At 59.5% G+C, this 16,294-nt stretch overlaps 1 protein-coding gene across 1 annotated transcript in view; it reads right to left on the bottom strand.

Moving 5' to 3' along the window:
- Positions 1–16,294, bottom strand: part of ZNF536 (zinc finger protein 536) — a 145,889-nt gene that overhangs the window by 59,304 nt on the left and 70,291 nt on the right. The window contains exon 2 of the mRNA XM_036275475.1: positions 10,067–12,271. Within this exon, the coding sequence (XP_036131368.1) occupies positions 10,067–12,269 (2,203 nt within the window). The 5' untranslated portion in view covers positions 12,270–12,271. The remainder of the gene's footprint in view (positions 1–10,066; positions 12,272–16,294) is intronic.

Below are 16,294 nucleotides of genomic sequence, written 5' to 3'. Positions count from 1 at the left end.
GGCCCGATGTTCCCTGGCACGTTGACAGGGACGCCGGCGCTGAGTTCACGGGAACTCTGGGCGTTATCCCTGCAACTTTCCCAGAAACCCTACAATAAAATGTTTACTGCACCCTCCCCCCGGAAAGGTGCAGCTGAGAGGACTGTGCAAAGGGCCAGGGGCAGGGAAGGGCGGAGGAGGGGCGGCGGGCAGGAAGCCGCCCCTCAGATCCTGCGCCCAGGGCCTGCCCGGGCGAGGTCTGTGGGCAGCTGAGGTGACTCCGTGCTTTAAAAGTGACCTGTGCTCATAGAACTCGTCTCCCCCGGGGCCGCTGGGTGCTGCTGCGTCCGGGCTCTCTCCCCGCCAGCTGAGGGTTCTGTTTCTCGCAGGGAACGGGGGGCGGGGAGCAGCCAGGAAAGCAGAGCGTGCTCCGCAGCCGCTGTCTGCCTCTGGTGTCCTCGGCCGCCCCGAGGCCCCTGTCCTCACCGGGGGGACAAGGCTGCGGGAATGAAAAGCCACCGGATGCTGAGCGTCGACCCTGCACGGCGATGTCACCGGCTGGATTCCCAGTCGGGGCACATGCCCCGGAGGTGGGCCCGATCCCCAGTGGGGGCGTGCAGGAGGCGGCCGATCCATGTCTCTCTCTCATCAGTGTCTCTCTCTCTAAAATCAATAAAGAAACAAAATGCTGCCAGCCACCCCTTGGGGGGCGGACCCGAGGAGAAGGGCTCCCAGTGGGCATGCAGTGGGCTGGTGGTACAAGACTGTCCCTTTCTCTCCCATTTGTTTCCATGCAGAACTGGCTTGATCAGCACCCCTTTGGGGGGCACCAGGGAGGAGGTGTTACAGGCTGACGCTTGTGTCCCCCCAAAACCCAGCCCCAGTGTAAAGGTGTTAGAAGGTGGGGACTGGAGCCCGCCCTGCATGCCCTGTGTGGCTCCATCCTGCCTCTGCCCAGGGCTGGTGCACTGGGGTGTGGCTGGCCGGCCACACATGCCACGAGCTTGATCCCCGGGACCCCCACGCTGCCGGAGGGGCACCCGCTGGACTCCCCAGCGCCTCTTCAGCAGCAAGATGTCGATCTCAGCACAGGTGCGGAGCAGGGAGGGGACAGGGGGCCGCAGCATGAGCTGCCCCTTGAAGTCACCGGACGGCCAGCTCCCACAGGGGAAGGCGTCACCTGCCAAAGGACTGACTTGGGTGGCTGAGCAGGTTCCTTCACCCTTTCAGGTCCCTGGGGAACACATGTGGGCGCAAGGTAAGTGGGTGCTCCCTCAGGCCCTGGGGAGCCCTCCCACATCGGTCTCACTCTGGGGACACTTGCCGGGGCCCCGGGCTCAGAGTCTCTGGAGGCGGCTACACGCGCCATTCACCTGGCCACCCCAGGACCTTGTGCTCGGCATGCAGAACCCACTCAGTAAGCATCTGCCTGGAATGAATACGTCGATGAATCAATGAAGGAAGGAACAAATGAGTGACCTGTGAGTGAGCCAAGTCACCGAGCTGCCAGTGCTGAGGAACGGCCCTGCTTCAGGGGGCCCGCAGCACGGCCTGGGGGCTTTCCGTGGTGGGCATGCCCGCTCTGGAAGGAGGGGCCTCTGCGGGGAGGACCCCGTTGGGTCTGCTCCTGAGGCTGACTCCCAGGCACCGACGACCGAAGCCAGTCTACTGTGCTCCCTGGGGAGAGCTACACGGTCTCACTGACAGGCGGCTCCCTTCGGCTACATTGTTTCACTGGCCGATGTCTTCCTGGTATTTGCTCTAAGAACATAGTATGTGTGCAAAGCCTTAGAAGAAAGTCTAGATAGTTGTTACTCTATGACAGGAGTCTGCCAAGACAGCCCATGGGCCAAATCTGCCCATCAACTGCTTTTGTAAATAAAGTTTTATTGGAACACATCACTCCCTTTGATTGATAGCAGAGCTGAGTAGTTACCATGGAGACCACATGACCTGCAAACCCCTCAAATACTTATTTTCTAGCCCTTTACAGAAAAAGTATGCTGATCTTGCACAGAAAATTCAATGACAAATGACACATGACATATATTTAAGTAAAAACCGTGTCACCCAGAAGTACATGCAGTATGATCCTTTTTGGTTAAGTACATCCTCAGGTGCCTAAGGGGTCTGGGAAGGTTACTGCTGACTCATGGTAAGCACAGATATAATTTTTATACCAACAATATATATAATTTGTTGAAATTATTTTTATTCATCAGTGTTTTCTAAATGTCCAACATGAGCAATACTCACTTTAGAGTTTGAAAAATCATTACAATGTCATTAAGTAACAACAGCAACAAAGAAGTCAGTGAGCTTGCTCTTGGAGGAGTCACGGGTCAAGGTCAGGGACGTGGCCGCGCCGGGGCCGCGCCGGGGCGCCTCACGTGGCTGCCCCACGGGAGTCATTACGTCACACCAAGGCCTGGCTGGGGGCTCACTCCCATTTGCCAGGGCAAAGTACTTTTAAAAAATTAAAACTCCTATTGTTACAACAGATGAAACCACGTATACCCAGCAGAGGAGAAAGATGCGTCTGCCGTGGTCTGCGAGGGAACAAGGGAGATTTCATGTTGAACTAAACATACGCGCGTTGGAAATCTTCCCAAAGGCCTCTCGAGGTGCCCGAAGACCACCCCGGACGCCCACGGCTGCGCACGAGCTCTGAGTGAGGAGCTTCGGACGTCACTGAATGAAGGAGGGGGCTCCGGTGGGGACCCTCCACCATACAGCAAATGGCTCTGGACTGGGGTCAAACCAAAGGGAAGGACTACGTGTCCCCGAAACCCAGTCCGGCAAGTTGCCTAAGCAAGGGCAAGCATGGGTTCCTCCGTGGAATGTTCTACACCCCGGTACAGAGGGAAACCTACAAAGGTTCCCAAAGGTGTGCCCTGCCGCCCGGGAGAGCTGGAAACACCCCCACCCTAAACGCAGATGACCACGCCTTACACACCAAGCCCACCCACCGCCCCCGCTCCTGCCAGGACAGCTGGGCACCCCCACGAGGGACCGCCCCCCAGGGCACAGTGGGCAGCCCACCGAGGAGTCAGCTTCTCTCAGTCACGTGCCGCACACCACCTCAAGGCTCACCGCCACAGAGACGGGTCCCTTGAGAAGCCACACTGCCTGGGTGGGTTAAGGGACGAACCTGGGCACGGGGACCCACCCGGACATGGCGCCCTCTGTGCCTGGGCCCGCCGGCTAGCGGCCCGGAGCATCTGCTGCCTCTCGGCAGACATGGATCCGGGGAAGGATGGTGGCAATCTCTGTGCTTAACTCAGCCCCGTGGCCTCAGCCACGCCACCCCATCCTCCATGTGTGTCCCCAGCACCTCCGAGAGGCACACGTGTCCTTCTCATGTTATACTCACAAGCCGTGTCGCGCCAGGCCGCCTCGGGGGCCAACCACGGCCACCTGGCCGGCTCCGCACCTTCCCGCTGACAACATACCAGGACTCGGGGAAAAACAGCAAGCAAAATGCAATACAAGATAAATAAGCGGAAACACAGCCCCGGGAAGTGGGGTGTGCTCCTGACAAAGGGGCGCTGCCCCGGCTCTGGCTCAGGCCCAGCTGAGAGGCCTGGCAGGGAGACACCCCGCACCCGCCGGGGGCTGGACACTCAGGTTCTGCCCCGCAGGGAGGCCCGGAGCTCCGCCTGTGCCCCGCTCCCCTGAGCGCTTCCGAGTGCCCATGGCTTTCTGAAGAGGGCTTTCCAGATGGTGCCTGGTGTCAATGGTGCCAACTCCACAGCTTAAGTAAATGTTGCTGTCGCCCCGTCCTGCCAGGAAAAGGCAAGGGGGACCCACAGCTCGTCTCGGCTGCTGTGACGCTCCGTCCCGAGGAGCTCAGAGCCCCCCGCAGCCCTCGCCTTCCTCTCTGTGTGCAAACCTGGCTGAGCCCCTCCTCTTGCCTCGGCGTGCCAGCCCGCTCCACACGGGCACGGGAGCGCGCCTGTCACATGCCGACAGAGGAGGGGGCGGCAGAGGGGGGTGAGGAACCCAGAAGGGCAGCAAACAGGCCCAAGGGTCGCAGATGGCACAGGTTCCAGCCCGATCATCACAAATCCGGGACGTTTGCACAAATCCAATCTCCGGCTCTCTGCAGGTGTCTCCCACCCCCGGCACCGCCAGCCACCGCAGCTCAGTGTCTGACCCCACGGCTCAGAGCGCACAGTGCGACCCACACGGTCTTTCCCCTCCGCTCTCCGTCTCCGTGGCGCTGAGGCCCCAGCACCTCCCTCTGGACCCCAGTGGAGCCTTGAGGGTCATTAAAATGAGGGTTGTTGAAGCCTGCTGTCCCCAGCCCCCTGAACCATCAGAGCACCTACCAGACCTCCTCACAGAGAAGACAGACCCAGGGAACGGCTGGCACAGCAGGCAGGGAGACTTCGTGCCGTCCCCGCTCTGGGTGGCATGCAGGGCTGCAAGCATAATGCCAGGGGAGGGTTCAAGGGAGTAAGGGAGCCAGGATTTGGGGAAGCAGGAGGACCCCAAGAGGTCCCCACACAGAGGCTGCCCACTCCTCCAACGTAACCGCAGGGCACATGTCCCCAGTGCCTTGAAGGCCCAGCCGGCAAGTGGTGACAGGTGGCCCTGGGGGCTCATAACACCTGCTCTGGGCCCCACGATCCAGCAGAGGCAACGCAAACCTCACCCGAGGGGGTGGCCAGGACCCGAGCCCGGAACTCCCCGCCCGTGACTGGGGGTGACGCAGCTGAAGCCTCCTGCTTGCTCTGCAAACGGACGGCTTCATCCTCCCGGTAGCCTGTCCGCGGCGGAGCTGTGTCTCGTGCTACCGTCCACGAAATCTCAGTGAGCGTTTCTATTCCTCCCACTCACGGGTCCAGGAGGCCACCGTGAGCGCTTCGGGCCGCTCGGGGTTCCTGGGCGGACCTGGAGGGGTGCGGGGCCTCCCGGGGACGGACGGGGTGGAGCCCTGGGGCTAAGGGAAGGTGACTTGGGTGTGGAGACCAGAGCCTGGACCACGCCTCTTCCGGCAGCGTGAGAGGCAGAGGGGGCTCGCAGCTGCGCCAGGCGGAGAGGGCGCAGCCCTGGGTGAGTCTCAGAGCCCCCAGCAATTACTTCTACAAGTCACCAACGTGCCCAAGCAAATGGAAGTTTCCGAAAGAGCCGCTGGGTGGTCCCCGGCTCCCAGGACTGCAGGAAGGTGTGACCTGGCATCTGAGGGCACCTTCAGCCCAGATACAGCCCTGTGCCCCAGTGGGCAGAGCGCCCACAGACCAGAGGGGTCACCTGGCCCGCGACTGGGCCCTACCTGACACTCCCCAGGAGCCAGCCAGCCAGTCTCGGCCTGGGTCCAGCCTGGGACAGCAGCCCAACCCCCCTCCGTAGCTGTCCACAAACACTCCACACATGTCCACGTCGGTGGGGACGGAAGGGCGGCTCATGGACTCGGTTGTGACAGCTGAGCTTAAAAATCATGTAGCTTTTCATCTTACGGAACTGGCCCCCGGCGGGGTCGGGGGAGGGGGCAGCACTCAGGACAGGGAGCCCGGGTGGGCTCCCCCACCCCCCAGGCTCCACGCAGCATTTCAGACCACTGTCTCCTCAGAAGGTCCCTCTGGAAAATGAAATAATCCTCCCCGCGTGTCATCCCCCATTTACTAAGTCCTAGTGACTCATTTTATCATTGAAAAATGACGTGATTCCCCCCCCCCTTTCTGTTTTTAATAAAAATCAAGAATAAGCCTATCCATGGGCAGGCGCTTACTGGCCTCAGATTGGGTTAACAATTTTTAAGTACATTTGTAAATGGGATTATTGTTTCCCAAAGTTCAGCGCGGCATCACGATGAGCTGTCACCATGCCCGGGGGCGTCCCCTGGTCCTTTTAATCCCGGTCGGAGGTGCAGGTGCTGCAGAGAGAGACCTGGAGGGAGCGGTCGGGAGTGCACTGCCCGGGAAGGGCCTGGAGACGGCCCTCCGTGCCCAGCGTGGCGGAGTGGGCGCAGCCGGCCCCAGCCCCCTGTTGCTGCCGCCACCCCCAAGCCCCAGCAGAAAGTTTGGCTTCTGCCTCAGGAAGCAGCTGGGCCAAGCAACCAGCGCATGATAATGACCTCAGAAATCTGCTGCTCGCTCGGCAACAATAGGGCGCTCAGTCTACTGGAAAATTGTGTTCATCAGCTAACTCTGCTCAGTTACTAATTGACATTGCCAAATATTTTAAGAACAATTGGAATGCACAAGCAAAAAAAAAAAAAAAAAGATCTTAATCCTCAGACTTAAAAATTTTATCCCCTCCCCCCCTTCTTGGGGGCCTGGATTTGTGTGTGGGGTATAGACGGTGGGCAGGGAGGAGGAGCCACAGGAGAAAAAGAGGTGGAAAAGAAGGGGAATCTATGGGAAATCTATCTATCGGCTCACTCTCTAGCCGACGGGCGTGCAGGGGCCTGGACGCCGGCCCTGGAGGCTGCGGTCAAAGGGCTGCACGGGACGGCAGCCGGCATGTCCGCGACGCCGCTCGGCCAACCCAGAAGAGCCTCCAGGCTCCAGTCCAGCTGCTCAGACAGTGCCCGTCCACCTCCAAACATCCACCCGCAGCCGCAGGGGTTAACAACGGCACTCTCATCTCCGTCTCTCCCTGGCTAAAATTGATCACGGAACTTAGCCGACGTTATTTAATGAACAGAAGGTCAACGCATTCAATTACCCCCTTCCCACCATCAACACTTCAATTAGCCCCTCTCCAAAAGTACGGGCCCTGCCGAAGGTAACTGCCCTGCTGGAGATGACGAGCGGTATCGTTTCTTAGTACATTAAGTTTTAATTATTCCGAGTGTGGTTCTCCAAAACAAAACCTAAGGACACGGAAGTTGGGTCCTCTCCTGACTTGGAGGGAAGCTCAGATCCCAGCAGGGCTGAGCAGAGATTTTAGAGGAAGATGCTGAGACAGAAGCCTCAGAGCCTTGGCAGAGAGCCGCCAGCCCGGGGACATCAAACTGCCACCCGCCCTTCCGGTGTCACGGAGAGCAGGATTGATAAGCTGCTGCCTCCAAGTCACTTCCCTTTGCCTTGGACACGGAGGCAGAAAGGACATCGGCTGGGGTGTGAAAGTATCGGGACGTCACACATACGACGACAGAAACGGGGGGAGACCCGGGCAAGAGGTCTGAGCGCCCGGTCTTGTCCCTTCTCGGTGAGAAAATCCGAGCTCTCAGTTGTCAGAGGTGCTGGCTCCGGCGCTCGGGCCTCGGCAGTCTGGAGAGTCCAAGAACAAACATATTTTCTGGTTCACTGGCATCGGCTCTCATGTTCACTGATTCAAGCGTTCTTTTCTGCTCCCATAACAAACAGCTGCACCCCACGTTAGCCTAGCCGGTGACAGTCGCCCATCTCGGCAATAACTGTTTGATTGCAAACTTGACCCTCTCTTCGTCTCGGTCTGAGCAAGACATTTTTAAACAGCCACTCGGTTCCCAGTGCTCGCAAAGAATTACATCGGATAACAAAGGGAGCCTTCGGCACTCATTGTGAGCTTTCTTCTGGAGATCTGTTCTAAGAGGCTCTCTGTAAAAAGGGTTTTTATGATGGATTCAGAACTACTATCATGTTAAGAGCAGCGATTTATAAAGACGAATTCACTGGTTAAGATCTGAAAAAATAGTTTCTCAGGCCCTACTGACCCAGTTTTCAACAAGAAAAGAATCAAGTGATGGAAATTAAGTTTTGCGACATTGTTATGCAGTGAGAAGCGCGCGGAACCGTGGTGTGCCGTCATTTCTTAACAGAGGCCTTAATAAGTGCTTCTTTCTTTACTTAAGGGCTTAAAGGGGTTTTTTTTTCTCCCCTTCACCTTGCAGGTTTCTCTCTCACAGGTAATAATAAAATACCCATTGTGTCAAAGATTGTATTTAAATGCTTATTGTAATCGCGTTTTGCACAAGTCATGCTTGTTGGGGGGAAGAGGGAAGAGGGAGCAGAGTCGGCGAAGGGTCGGATCCCAGGCAAGTCCGCGCGCCCCCGCCGTGCCCAGGCTCGGCCGTGTGCCCGGTGGGCCTGTCCACGTCACCACTTAGCCAGACACTGTGAACGGCTCTCATCTGAATAAGAAGAAAACAAAGAGATCCACCAGCAATAAACAATCAGTCTTCACAACTACGACCTATTTCAACGAGGAAAACAAATAAGAAGGTAACCTCGGCTCGGGGCGGACTCTCCTTCGCGTCCCCAGCCCGGTGGGTTCTTTCAGGCAAAGTGGTTTTTTCCAGAGACTCGGAAACAGCAGACAGGAATAGCACGGGGCTATCACTCGGCCAGAAGGTGGGAAGAACGCGGGGAACACGTCACGAGGCGCGCAGAACAGTTGGTGTTGGAATAGTGTGCGGACCCCTCTGTGTCTCAGCAGGGCTGGGGAGGGGCGGAAATCTGTCGGCGTTCACGCAGCGAATTCAGGAGAGCCGGTCTGAGCTCTGCCTCCGAAAGATCCCCGAGCCCCAAAACAGGGAGACCACAGTCCCCAGGATGGGGGGCCTCTTCCTCAAAGGTCAGACACTGTCTCTAGTGACAGGGGACACCTGGCACTGCGCTGCCTCCGCACCAGAGGCCCATTTTCACCGGGTTCCTGCCGCGGCTGCGAGACTTGAACTCGCTGCCCTGCATCTCCTCCGTCCCGGCCGTGGTCACTCCCAGCACGGCCCGGCCCACCCAGGCCCTCGCAGTCCCGCTCAGACTCCCCCGGAGTTCCCACTGGAAATAAATCACGCACAAGTCTAGGGCTCCGGAGCAGACACTGTGTCTCATGGATATTTAAGCAGCGGCATTAAGTGCCATCGGAATCCCTGGAATGTGCAGCTCAGATTTATGGGTCTTAACAATTCTTCACTGGTCTGTAATAAGCCGGCAGGCTCTCACTTTATTTTCATACTAGTCGTGCCCTAGAAGAAGGGTGTGCTGAAGCATGACCACAACAACGGGGCAGGACTGGCATCCAGTTAATAACCGGAGCGCCGACCGGCCTCCAAAGCTGAGATAGGCATCGGAGCCCAGAGCGGGGGAGGGGAGGGGAAGACAAACTTTGGTCACAGCAGCCTCCGCGGGGCGCTGCCACTGTGGGCAGTGCGGGGCCTGGAGGTGCCTCAAACCGTCTTTCACTTTCGAGACTTAATGGCTGATTGCAGAAATCGATGTTGCCATTAGTAACAGGGTATTTGTTATAGCACGACTTCCTCTGTTGTTAGGCTGTGGAATGACGAGGGCATTAGCGAGATGCTTTCTTTAGAAAGGGCTCGAGCCAGAACTTTCAACTCGCTCTCCACGGGGAAGGGGCTCTGGACGCCGGGACGGGGCAGCAGCTCACCTGCTGCTCGGAAGCTGCGCGGGGTACCAGCCGTCTCAGGCTGGCGGGCTCTTTGTTGTTGTTGTTTTTTGTTTTTTCCAACGGGGCCAGGGAGCTTCAGCGCTTCACAGACATTTTGATGACAGATTTTCTGCTTTGCTATTTTAGACCCCAAAGCTGTGTCGCCTGTGGTACACAGCACATTTTCAGACACGCAGTCACGCATCTGTGTCTCAGACCTCGGCGCCTTCCCAACCGGCAGAGGAGCCCGGCCGGTGAGCCACGCTGTAATTTTGGAAGGGAACCCGCGCAGGCTTGGTCTGGGGAGGGAGACTGGGGGCGCCCAGCGGAGAGGACCATGAGAACGGACTCGGGAAAGACTGCGAGGGTCCGGACTTACACCTTCACATCCACGGGTGGAGAGGGAAGCAGCTCCTAGGTTCTGGAGAGGAGGGCTGGCCAGCAGGGCTGGGCATGACGTGGCACAGGCAGGCAGTTACAGGGAGACGTCTGCCCCACGGGCAAGCGTGCCCACCTGCCACCCTACCACACGGGAGGAGGGTCAACCGACTTCCCTGGGGGCCAGTGCTCAAGGGAAGGGCAGCCAGCCGAGGGAATGACAGCCTTCTGTCCAGGGAGGAGAAAGGTCCTCATGGGCCAACCGGACACGTGCCCTCAGACCTCAAAGTGCAGCAAAAGCCCTCCCCCCACGAGGCCTGAGCAGAAGCCAGTACCTGGGCAGGCAGGGCCCTTGCCAGCCGCTCCTCCCCCGTCCACCCTGGCAACCTACCTGAGGAGGATGGCGAGGAGGGGTGCGGGCTGTCCTCCTGGGCGCTCCCGGTCTGGGACAGGCCACCGCCGACCCCACTCTCCTCGGTGACGTTGGAGGAGCCGGGCGTGGTCGAGCGGCTCACGGACTGGGACTCCTGGTCACTGCCCGAGCCGCGCCGCTCCTCCAAGCCGGCGTGCAGCCCGTCCTCCTCCGCCCTGCGGTCCCGCTTGTGCACGCGGGAGTGCACCACCACCTGGTGGTAGGTGCGGAACACCCGGCCGCAGTCGGGGCACTCCGTGGGCTTGTCCTTGCCGCTCCCTGGGCCCTGCAGGTTGTAGTCCAGCGCCTGGCTGAGCCCGTGGGACAGGAACTCCCGACTGCCGTCCACCGGCTCGAGCTTGGCCGGCAGGTCTCTCTGACTGCCCACTTTGGCGCTGGAGAGCAGATCCGCAGGCATTTTCTGCTTCAAGCCATCTGCTCCCACTAGCACGTACTCGCGCTTCTCCTTATCGAACACGACTCCCGTGTGCGCCAGCAGGTCCTCCTGGCCGCGGGGCAGAGGGTGCTCTTTAGACAGGAAGCCGTGCTCCACCGCCATGCCCCTGGCCATGAGCTGCCAGGCTGGGTAGCTGCTGGCCGGGTCCATCTCGGCCGCCTTGGCCGCAGCCTGCAGCCGCTCGATGCAGCTGGACTTCAGCGGCGGCACCAAGTTGAGGCAGCCCAGGAGGGAGTGCTTGTCACCCTCGGGGACGCCACCGTGGGCCACGCCGGAGAGGGGCGACAGCAGCTTCCCCAGGACCTCCTTCTCCTTCAGGGGCAGCTCCCCCTTGCCGTAGAGCTGGCCGGGCTCGCCCAGGCCGGCCTTGTCTGGGGCCACGAAGCCGCCCTGCAGGCAGGACAGGTAGCGGGAGTACAGGTTGGCGTGCGCCTCCTGCGCCATGGCGCCCAGCGGCGCGGGCCCGTCGGGGTCGCCGGGGGCCTTGCTCTTGGCCGCCAGCTTGTTGAGGTGCACCTTCATGTGGTTCTTGAGGAACCAGGGCTCCTTGAAGCGCCGGCCGCACACCTGGCAGCAGTGCTCGAACGAGTCCTTGTGCTTGCGCATGTGGCCCTTGAGGAACCAGGCCTGGCTGAACACCTGGCCGCACACCTCGCAGCGGAACTCGCTGGCCGCCTGCTCGCCGCCGCCGCTCGGGCCCTGGCCCTGCGCCGACTCGGCCGTGATGTGCGCCTTCTCCACGTGGCTGATGAGCTCCTCCTCCTGCGAGGCCGCGAAGTCGCACAGGGTGCACTTGTAGGGCTTGTGCAGGATGCGGATGTGGCGCTCCAGCTCCTCGCGCTTCTTGAACTTGCCCTTGCAGAAGGTGCAGCGGAAGCCGGCGGCCGGCGCCGCCGCCTCGTCCTGCGCGCCCGCGGGCTTCGGCGAGGGCGCCGGGCGCGCGGCGTCGGGCGCGCCTCCTCCGGGCGGCGCGGGCGGCGCCAGGTGGCTGGCGGCGGGCGGCGCGGGCGGCGCATGCGCGTGCGCGTGCGCATGCGCGTGCGGCGGCGGCTTCAGGTCCGGCCGCGGGGGCAGCAGGCTGCTGCGCAGCTGCTTGTCGCGCAGGATGGCGCGCTCCTCCAGCTCGTGCAGCAGGCGGTTCTCCTCGCGCACGCGCCCGCGCCCCTTGCCCAGGTTGCCCAGCTTGTGGGTCCGCAGGTGGATCTTGAGGTTGCCCTTCTGCGCCGCCCGGTGGTCGCAGTAGGGGCACTTGAAGGGCTTCTCGCCCGTGTGCGTGCGCATGTGCAGGGACAGGATGCTGTTGAAGCGGAAGCGCTTGCCGCACAGCGGGCAGGGGTACTTGCGGTTCTTGCGCGCGTCGTCCTCGATGTCGCTCATCTGCGACATGATGCCCAGGTTCTGCCCGTTGAGGAACTGCTGCAGGTCCACGCGCCCGTTGAGGCTGGTGTCGACGTCCCGGCCCAGCTGGCTGGCCAGCAGCGCCATCTGGCTGCCCAGGGGCTGGCCGCTCAGGGGCCCGTGCGCCGGGTCGTCGAGGGGCGCCGCGGGCTTGTCCTCGGGGCCGGGCCGCGGGTGCAGCTCGGGGAAGGCATGGCTGAGCTGCGAGGTGATGTGGTGCAGCTTCTGGCTCATGGCATACTGGCCGTTGAGGACGGGGCTGCTCAGGCGGGGCTCCGCTTCGGCCGCGGCAGAGGACACTCCAAGGCACAGGCTGGCTTCTTCCATCCCTGAAAACGGAGAGAGAGTTCAGATCTGGGCCCCGAACCAGGCACGGTGAAGCGGCCGCTTCCGCCGGCCGGGCATTTGCATTTCTGGCCTTACCTACCCAGGATCACGCTAAGGAATTACAGTCGAAAACAATAATAAAACGATGAATTATTAAATGCCAATTATGCAATGTGGCTTTGGTCCTCCCATTTGTTTTGGCGATAGATCGTCTTCCTTGTACTTTCTATTTACTGACGGCAATTACTCATTCACACTTAAATTATTAATGTTTTACCACGTTCCACGCCTAATACCAAATTGGGGGGCATGTGTGGTAAGCCCCCCCCCCCACCTGGTGGCACCCGCACCTGTTGGTTTGGTTCAGAGTCGGCCTTGTAGCAGAATGGCTTTGGCTAACACACCAAGTGCACTCACTTGGAACTTTGCGTCTGGTTCAAGTGTCCAAGACATTTGCCACTCTGAGAGGGAAGAGGTTATTTTATGTTTTGGCCAAAACAAAAAACAAAAAAACCAAAGGCATGATATTTACTGATACATAATAAAACAAGATAATGTTTTGGGAAAAAATAAGTAATGGACAGGCTTTAGAACAATAAAAGGGATTTTGCTTTAGTCAACAAAAAGTGCAGTAATATCTCATTAAGCTGATTAGTATGCTGCTTAGAAACAGTCCTAGGTGCTGTAACACATGATTATAATCATAAAAATCGTTCAGTGTTTGCAAGGAAGCATTAACGAGGTATATTAAATTTTAAGGAGACTGCGAGTAGTAGCTTTGCAAACCTCAGAGATTAAGATTTAACCCTTATGTTACGAAACAGTCGTTTTGTCATTTGGTGACTGTTTCCATCAGAAGAGGTGTGAATGATCTCCTGACAGAATCGCAGGGGGTTGCCCAGGTGGTTCAAATGTGGGCGGGGGTGAGGATTTCCACCAGGGAAGGGCTCGCTCCCGTCCTTCGATGGGCATGATAGCCAAGGCTGGGACTTACATTGGCTCCAGGAGATCTCTTAAAGAAGTAGATGAAGACCAATGAACGTCCAGGGACGATGCCATGGGAACTCTCACCAAGTCTGAGTGTTTTAAATAACTTTCCCAATACACAGTAATGAGTACAAATGGAGTCTGCAGAACGAGCTTTGCAGACGCTCAGAACTCAAAGCTGTTTGCTAAACACGAACACGCCGAGCCGGTCTGCATAATGGTCTCGAACAGTCCTTACGGCCTCCCTGCAGCCTGTGCAGAACCCAAAGCCAGGCTTTCCTGGTGGGCACAGGGAGCCCACCCTCCACATCACAGTGTGTGGAACCCACGCCCGGGATCCTTGGAGTTCTATAGCTGCCTCCCCCCGGAAGGAACCCAAATCCACCTCCCGCCGTGGCAACCACGCTACACATCTGTCCTTTTCGTACCCCGGTGTTTGGTGTCCCAGCCGGGCAGGTGGGTCAGGAGCAACACTTAACCCCAGCCCAGACTGATTCCCGGGCCAAGCAATTCCCCAGGGGGACCTTGGGGACAGAGCTCAAGTGTGGCCAAAGCACATTCAGTGCCGCTGGGGCCGGCCCTCCTGCCAGGCAGAGGGCGTAGTGTGGAGGGTTCCCAACAGGACCTGAGTTCCCCGGAGAGAGGGCAGGCCAGGCATGCACCGTGCCCAGGAGTGGAGGACACAGGCAGGTGACCGTTTCCAGGACAGTGAGAATGTGTGGCTGTGGGGCAGGCCCTCTGTGTCCATGACTGACCATGTCGGGACACTGTCCCCATGCACACACACGGGCACAGGGATCCCTGCGGTGAAAAAAAACCTTCCAATTTATCGTCTTTCCTTTTTGTTTCTGGTGGCAGTCGATTTTTTTTTTTAATGGCCCATTTTGGAGAGTGGTCAGAAAGGAGTAATTTCTCATGGAGATTCTCCCACTCACTCAGCAAAGTTGCTGAGACCCCCTGTGTGCCAGGTCCTGCGGCTGGCATGAAGACATGACTGGCCAGCCCAGCACTCCGGACGCCCACCGGCCCCCACGGAGAGACAGGCCAGGGCACAGAGCTACCGGGGCAGAGGTCTCCGGGCAGGGCCTCCAGCAGCCCCCAGGGCCAGGTCCCGAGCCCTCTGCCCACCTGCAAGGCCCCGCCAGCCACACTGGCTCCTCTCCTGAGCAAACAGGTGTCCCAACCCTGAAGCCACTCGGGAGTGCTGAGAACTCTACCCCACAGTTCGGGGAAGTTCGGAAGGTCAGAAGCCAGCACGGCTGGCCAGCTGCCAAGGCTGCCCAGTTGGCTGGCTCAGAAGACAGAAGTCCAGGAAGACGGGCTATGTTCAGGTGGCGGCCAGTCCAGAGGAGGGCAGAGAGGTTGAAAGCGCGACCCCGCGACACTGCGAACCAGGCTGGGTCGGGGAAGACCCCCCCGCCAAATAGTGACTGAGGGGCGTGTTCACGTGAGATCTGGGTATCCAGTTCTTTCACTGATAGAAATATTTTTCAATCAACAGAGCTTTTTAAAATCCCCTTTAAGCAACTGTCCGCCAAATGCCATAGTTGGCACAGAATGTTCTAGAACATGCAAAGGCCAGTCGGCCTCTCCCCCTGGCACAGGTCAGGGTTCCCACAGCCCCGCTCACAAGGCTCTGTGCCCCCTGGTCGTGGCGACGCCCCAGCCTCTGCCCTCCCTGACGTGCTCCTCCCTGAGGGCAGGGTGCCGTCTGCCGGGCCCCCAGGCAGCCTCAGGGCTGGAGCAGCAGGCTCACTGCAGCTGGCCGAGGGGGTGAGCGGACAGACCTTGTTACACAGCCCGCGAAGGAGGCAGCCCCGACCTGGGGGGCCCCACGCTCTGCTTCGCACAAGTCCATGAGCACCCACCGCCAGAATGCCTCAGAGCCCAGGGCCTCTGGGACCACCTAGGAGCCCTGAAGTGACCAGAGGAGATGCCCACCACCAGCCCTTTGAGTCCGTGCGCCCGCGGGCACCAGGAGGCGGCGACCAGCAGCCCCGCCTCCCTGGGATCCATGGGAGGGCCAGGGTTTCCGCAGAGCCCCAGCTTACCAAGACGCCCCTGGCCCTTGAGCCAGCGGAGCCCGCTGCACGGCGGGGCCGCCCAGGTGGTCATCGCAGATCCTCTGTGGGACCTGCCACCGTGGTGCCCCGAGCAGGTGCACCCACTGGGTCAGTCCTCACCAACGCCAGCCGCCAGATTCAGAGCAAGAAAGGGGAGCGAGTTCTTGGAAAGGCAGGGTAACTGGTGTGCTGTCCCTGGGCCAAGGCAGCAGAGGCAGGACGAGCTGGCCCTCGGCCCAGCCCAGGACTCACGAACCTGGGCCGGTCCCAATTTCTCCAGCCTCGATGCTTCACCCGGCCAGAATTCATTCACCCCGTCTCAGTCATTCAGGAATGCTTGACAGGGCCTTTGATGTACCTGCCCTCGGGGGGCCACACAGGCAAGACCACCAGCAACAGGAAAGCAACAGAAGGCTCCCGAGAGAGGCGAAACCCAAAGTTCAGGGGAAGGAGAAACCATTGCAGCTGTGCATGGATGTGTGTGTGTGGGGGGGGGGGTTTGTGTGTGCAGGTGTGCGTGTGTGCGTGCACAGGTGTGTGCGCGCGGGTATGTTTGTGTGTGTGCATGCACGGGTGTGTGTGTGTGTGCAGGTGTGTGTGCATGGGTGCATGTGTGCACAGGTGTGTGCGCACGAGTGTGTTTGTGAGAGTGCATGCACGGGTGTGTGTGTGTGCGTGCACGGGGGGTGTGCAGGTGTGTGTGCATGGGTGCATGTGTGCACAGGCGTGTGTGCAGGTATGTGCGTGTGTGCATGGGTGCTTGTGTATGTGTGTGCGCGGATGTGTGCATGGGTGTGTGTGCACTTGTGTGTATGCTTGTGTGTGCAGGTGTGCATGGCTGTGTGTGTGCAGGTGTGTGTGTGCATGGGTGTGTGCACGCTGTGGATCAGGTCTGTCCTGGGACGGAGCGTAGGGTCCTCAGTGGAAACTTACATAAACACTTCACTGTGAAACGAAGAGTTTGTCCCTCTGTTA

This window comes from Molossus molossus, unplaced genomic scaffold (genome assembly GCF_014108415.1).
Source record: "Molossus molossus isolate mMolMol1 unplaced genomic scaffold, mMolMol1.p scaffold_m16_p_21, whole genome shotgun sequence".
Taxonomy (NCBI): Eukaryota; Metazoa; Chordata; class Mammalia; order Chiroptera; family Molossidae; genus Molossus; species Molossus molossus.
The sequence above is the reverse complement of the archived record's forward strand: the minus strand, read 5'-3'. Positions and strand labels throughout refer to the sequence as shown.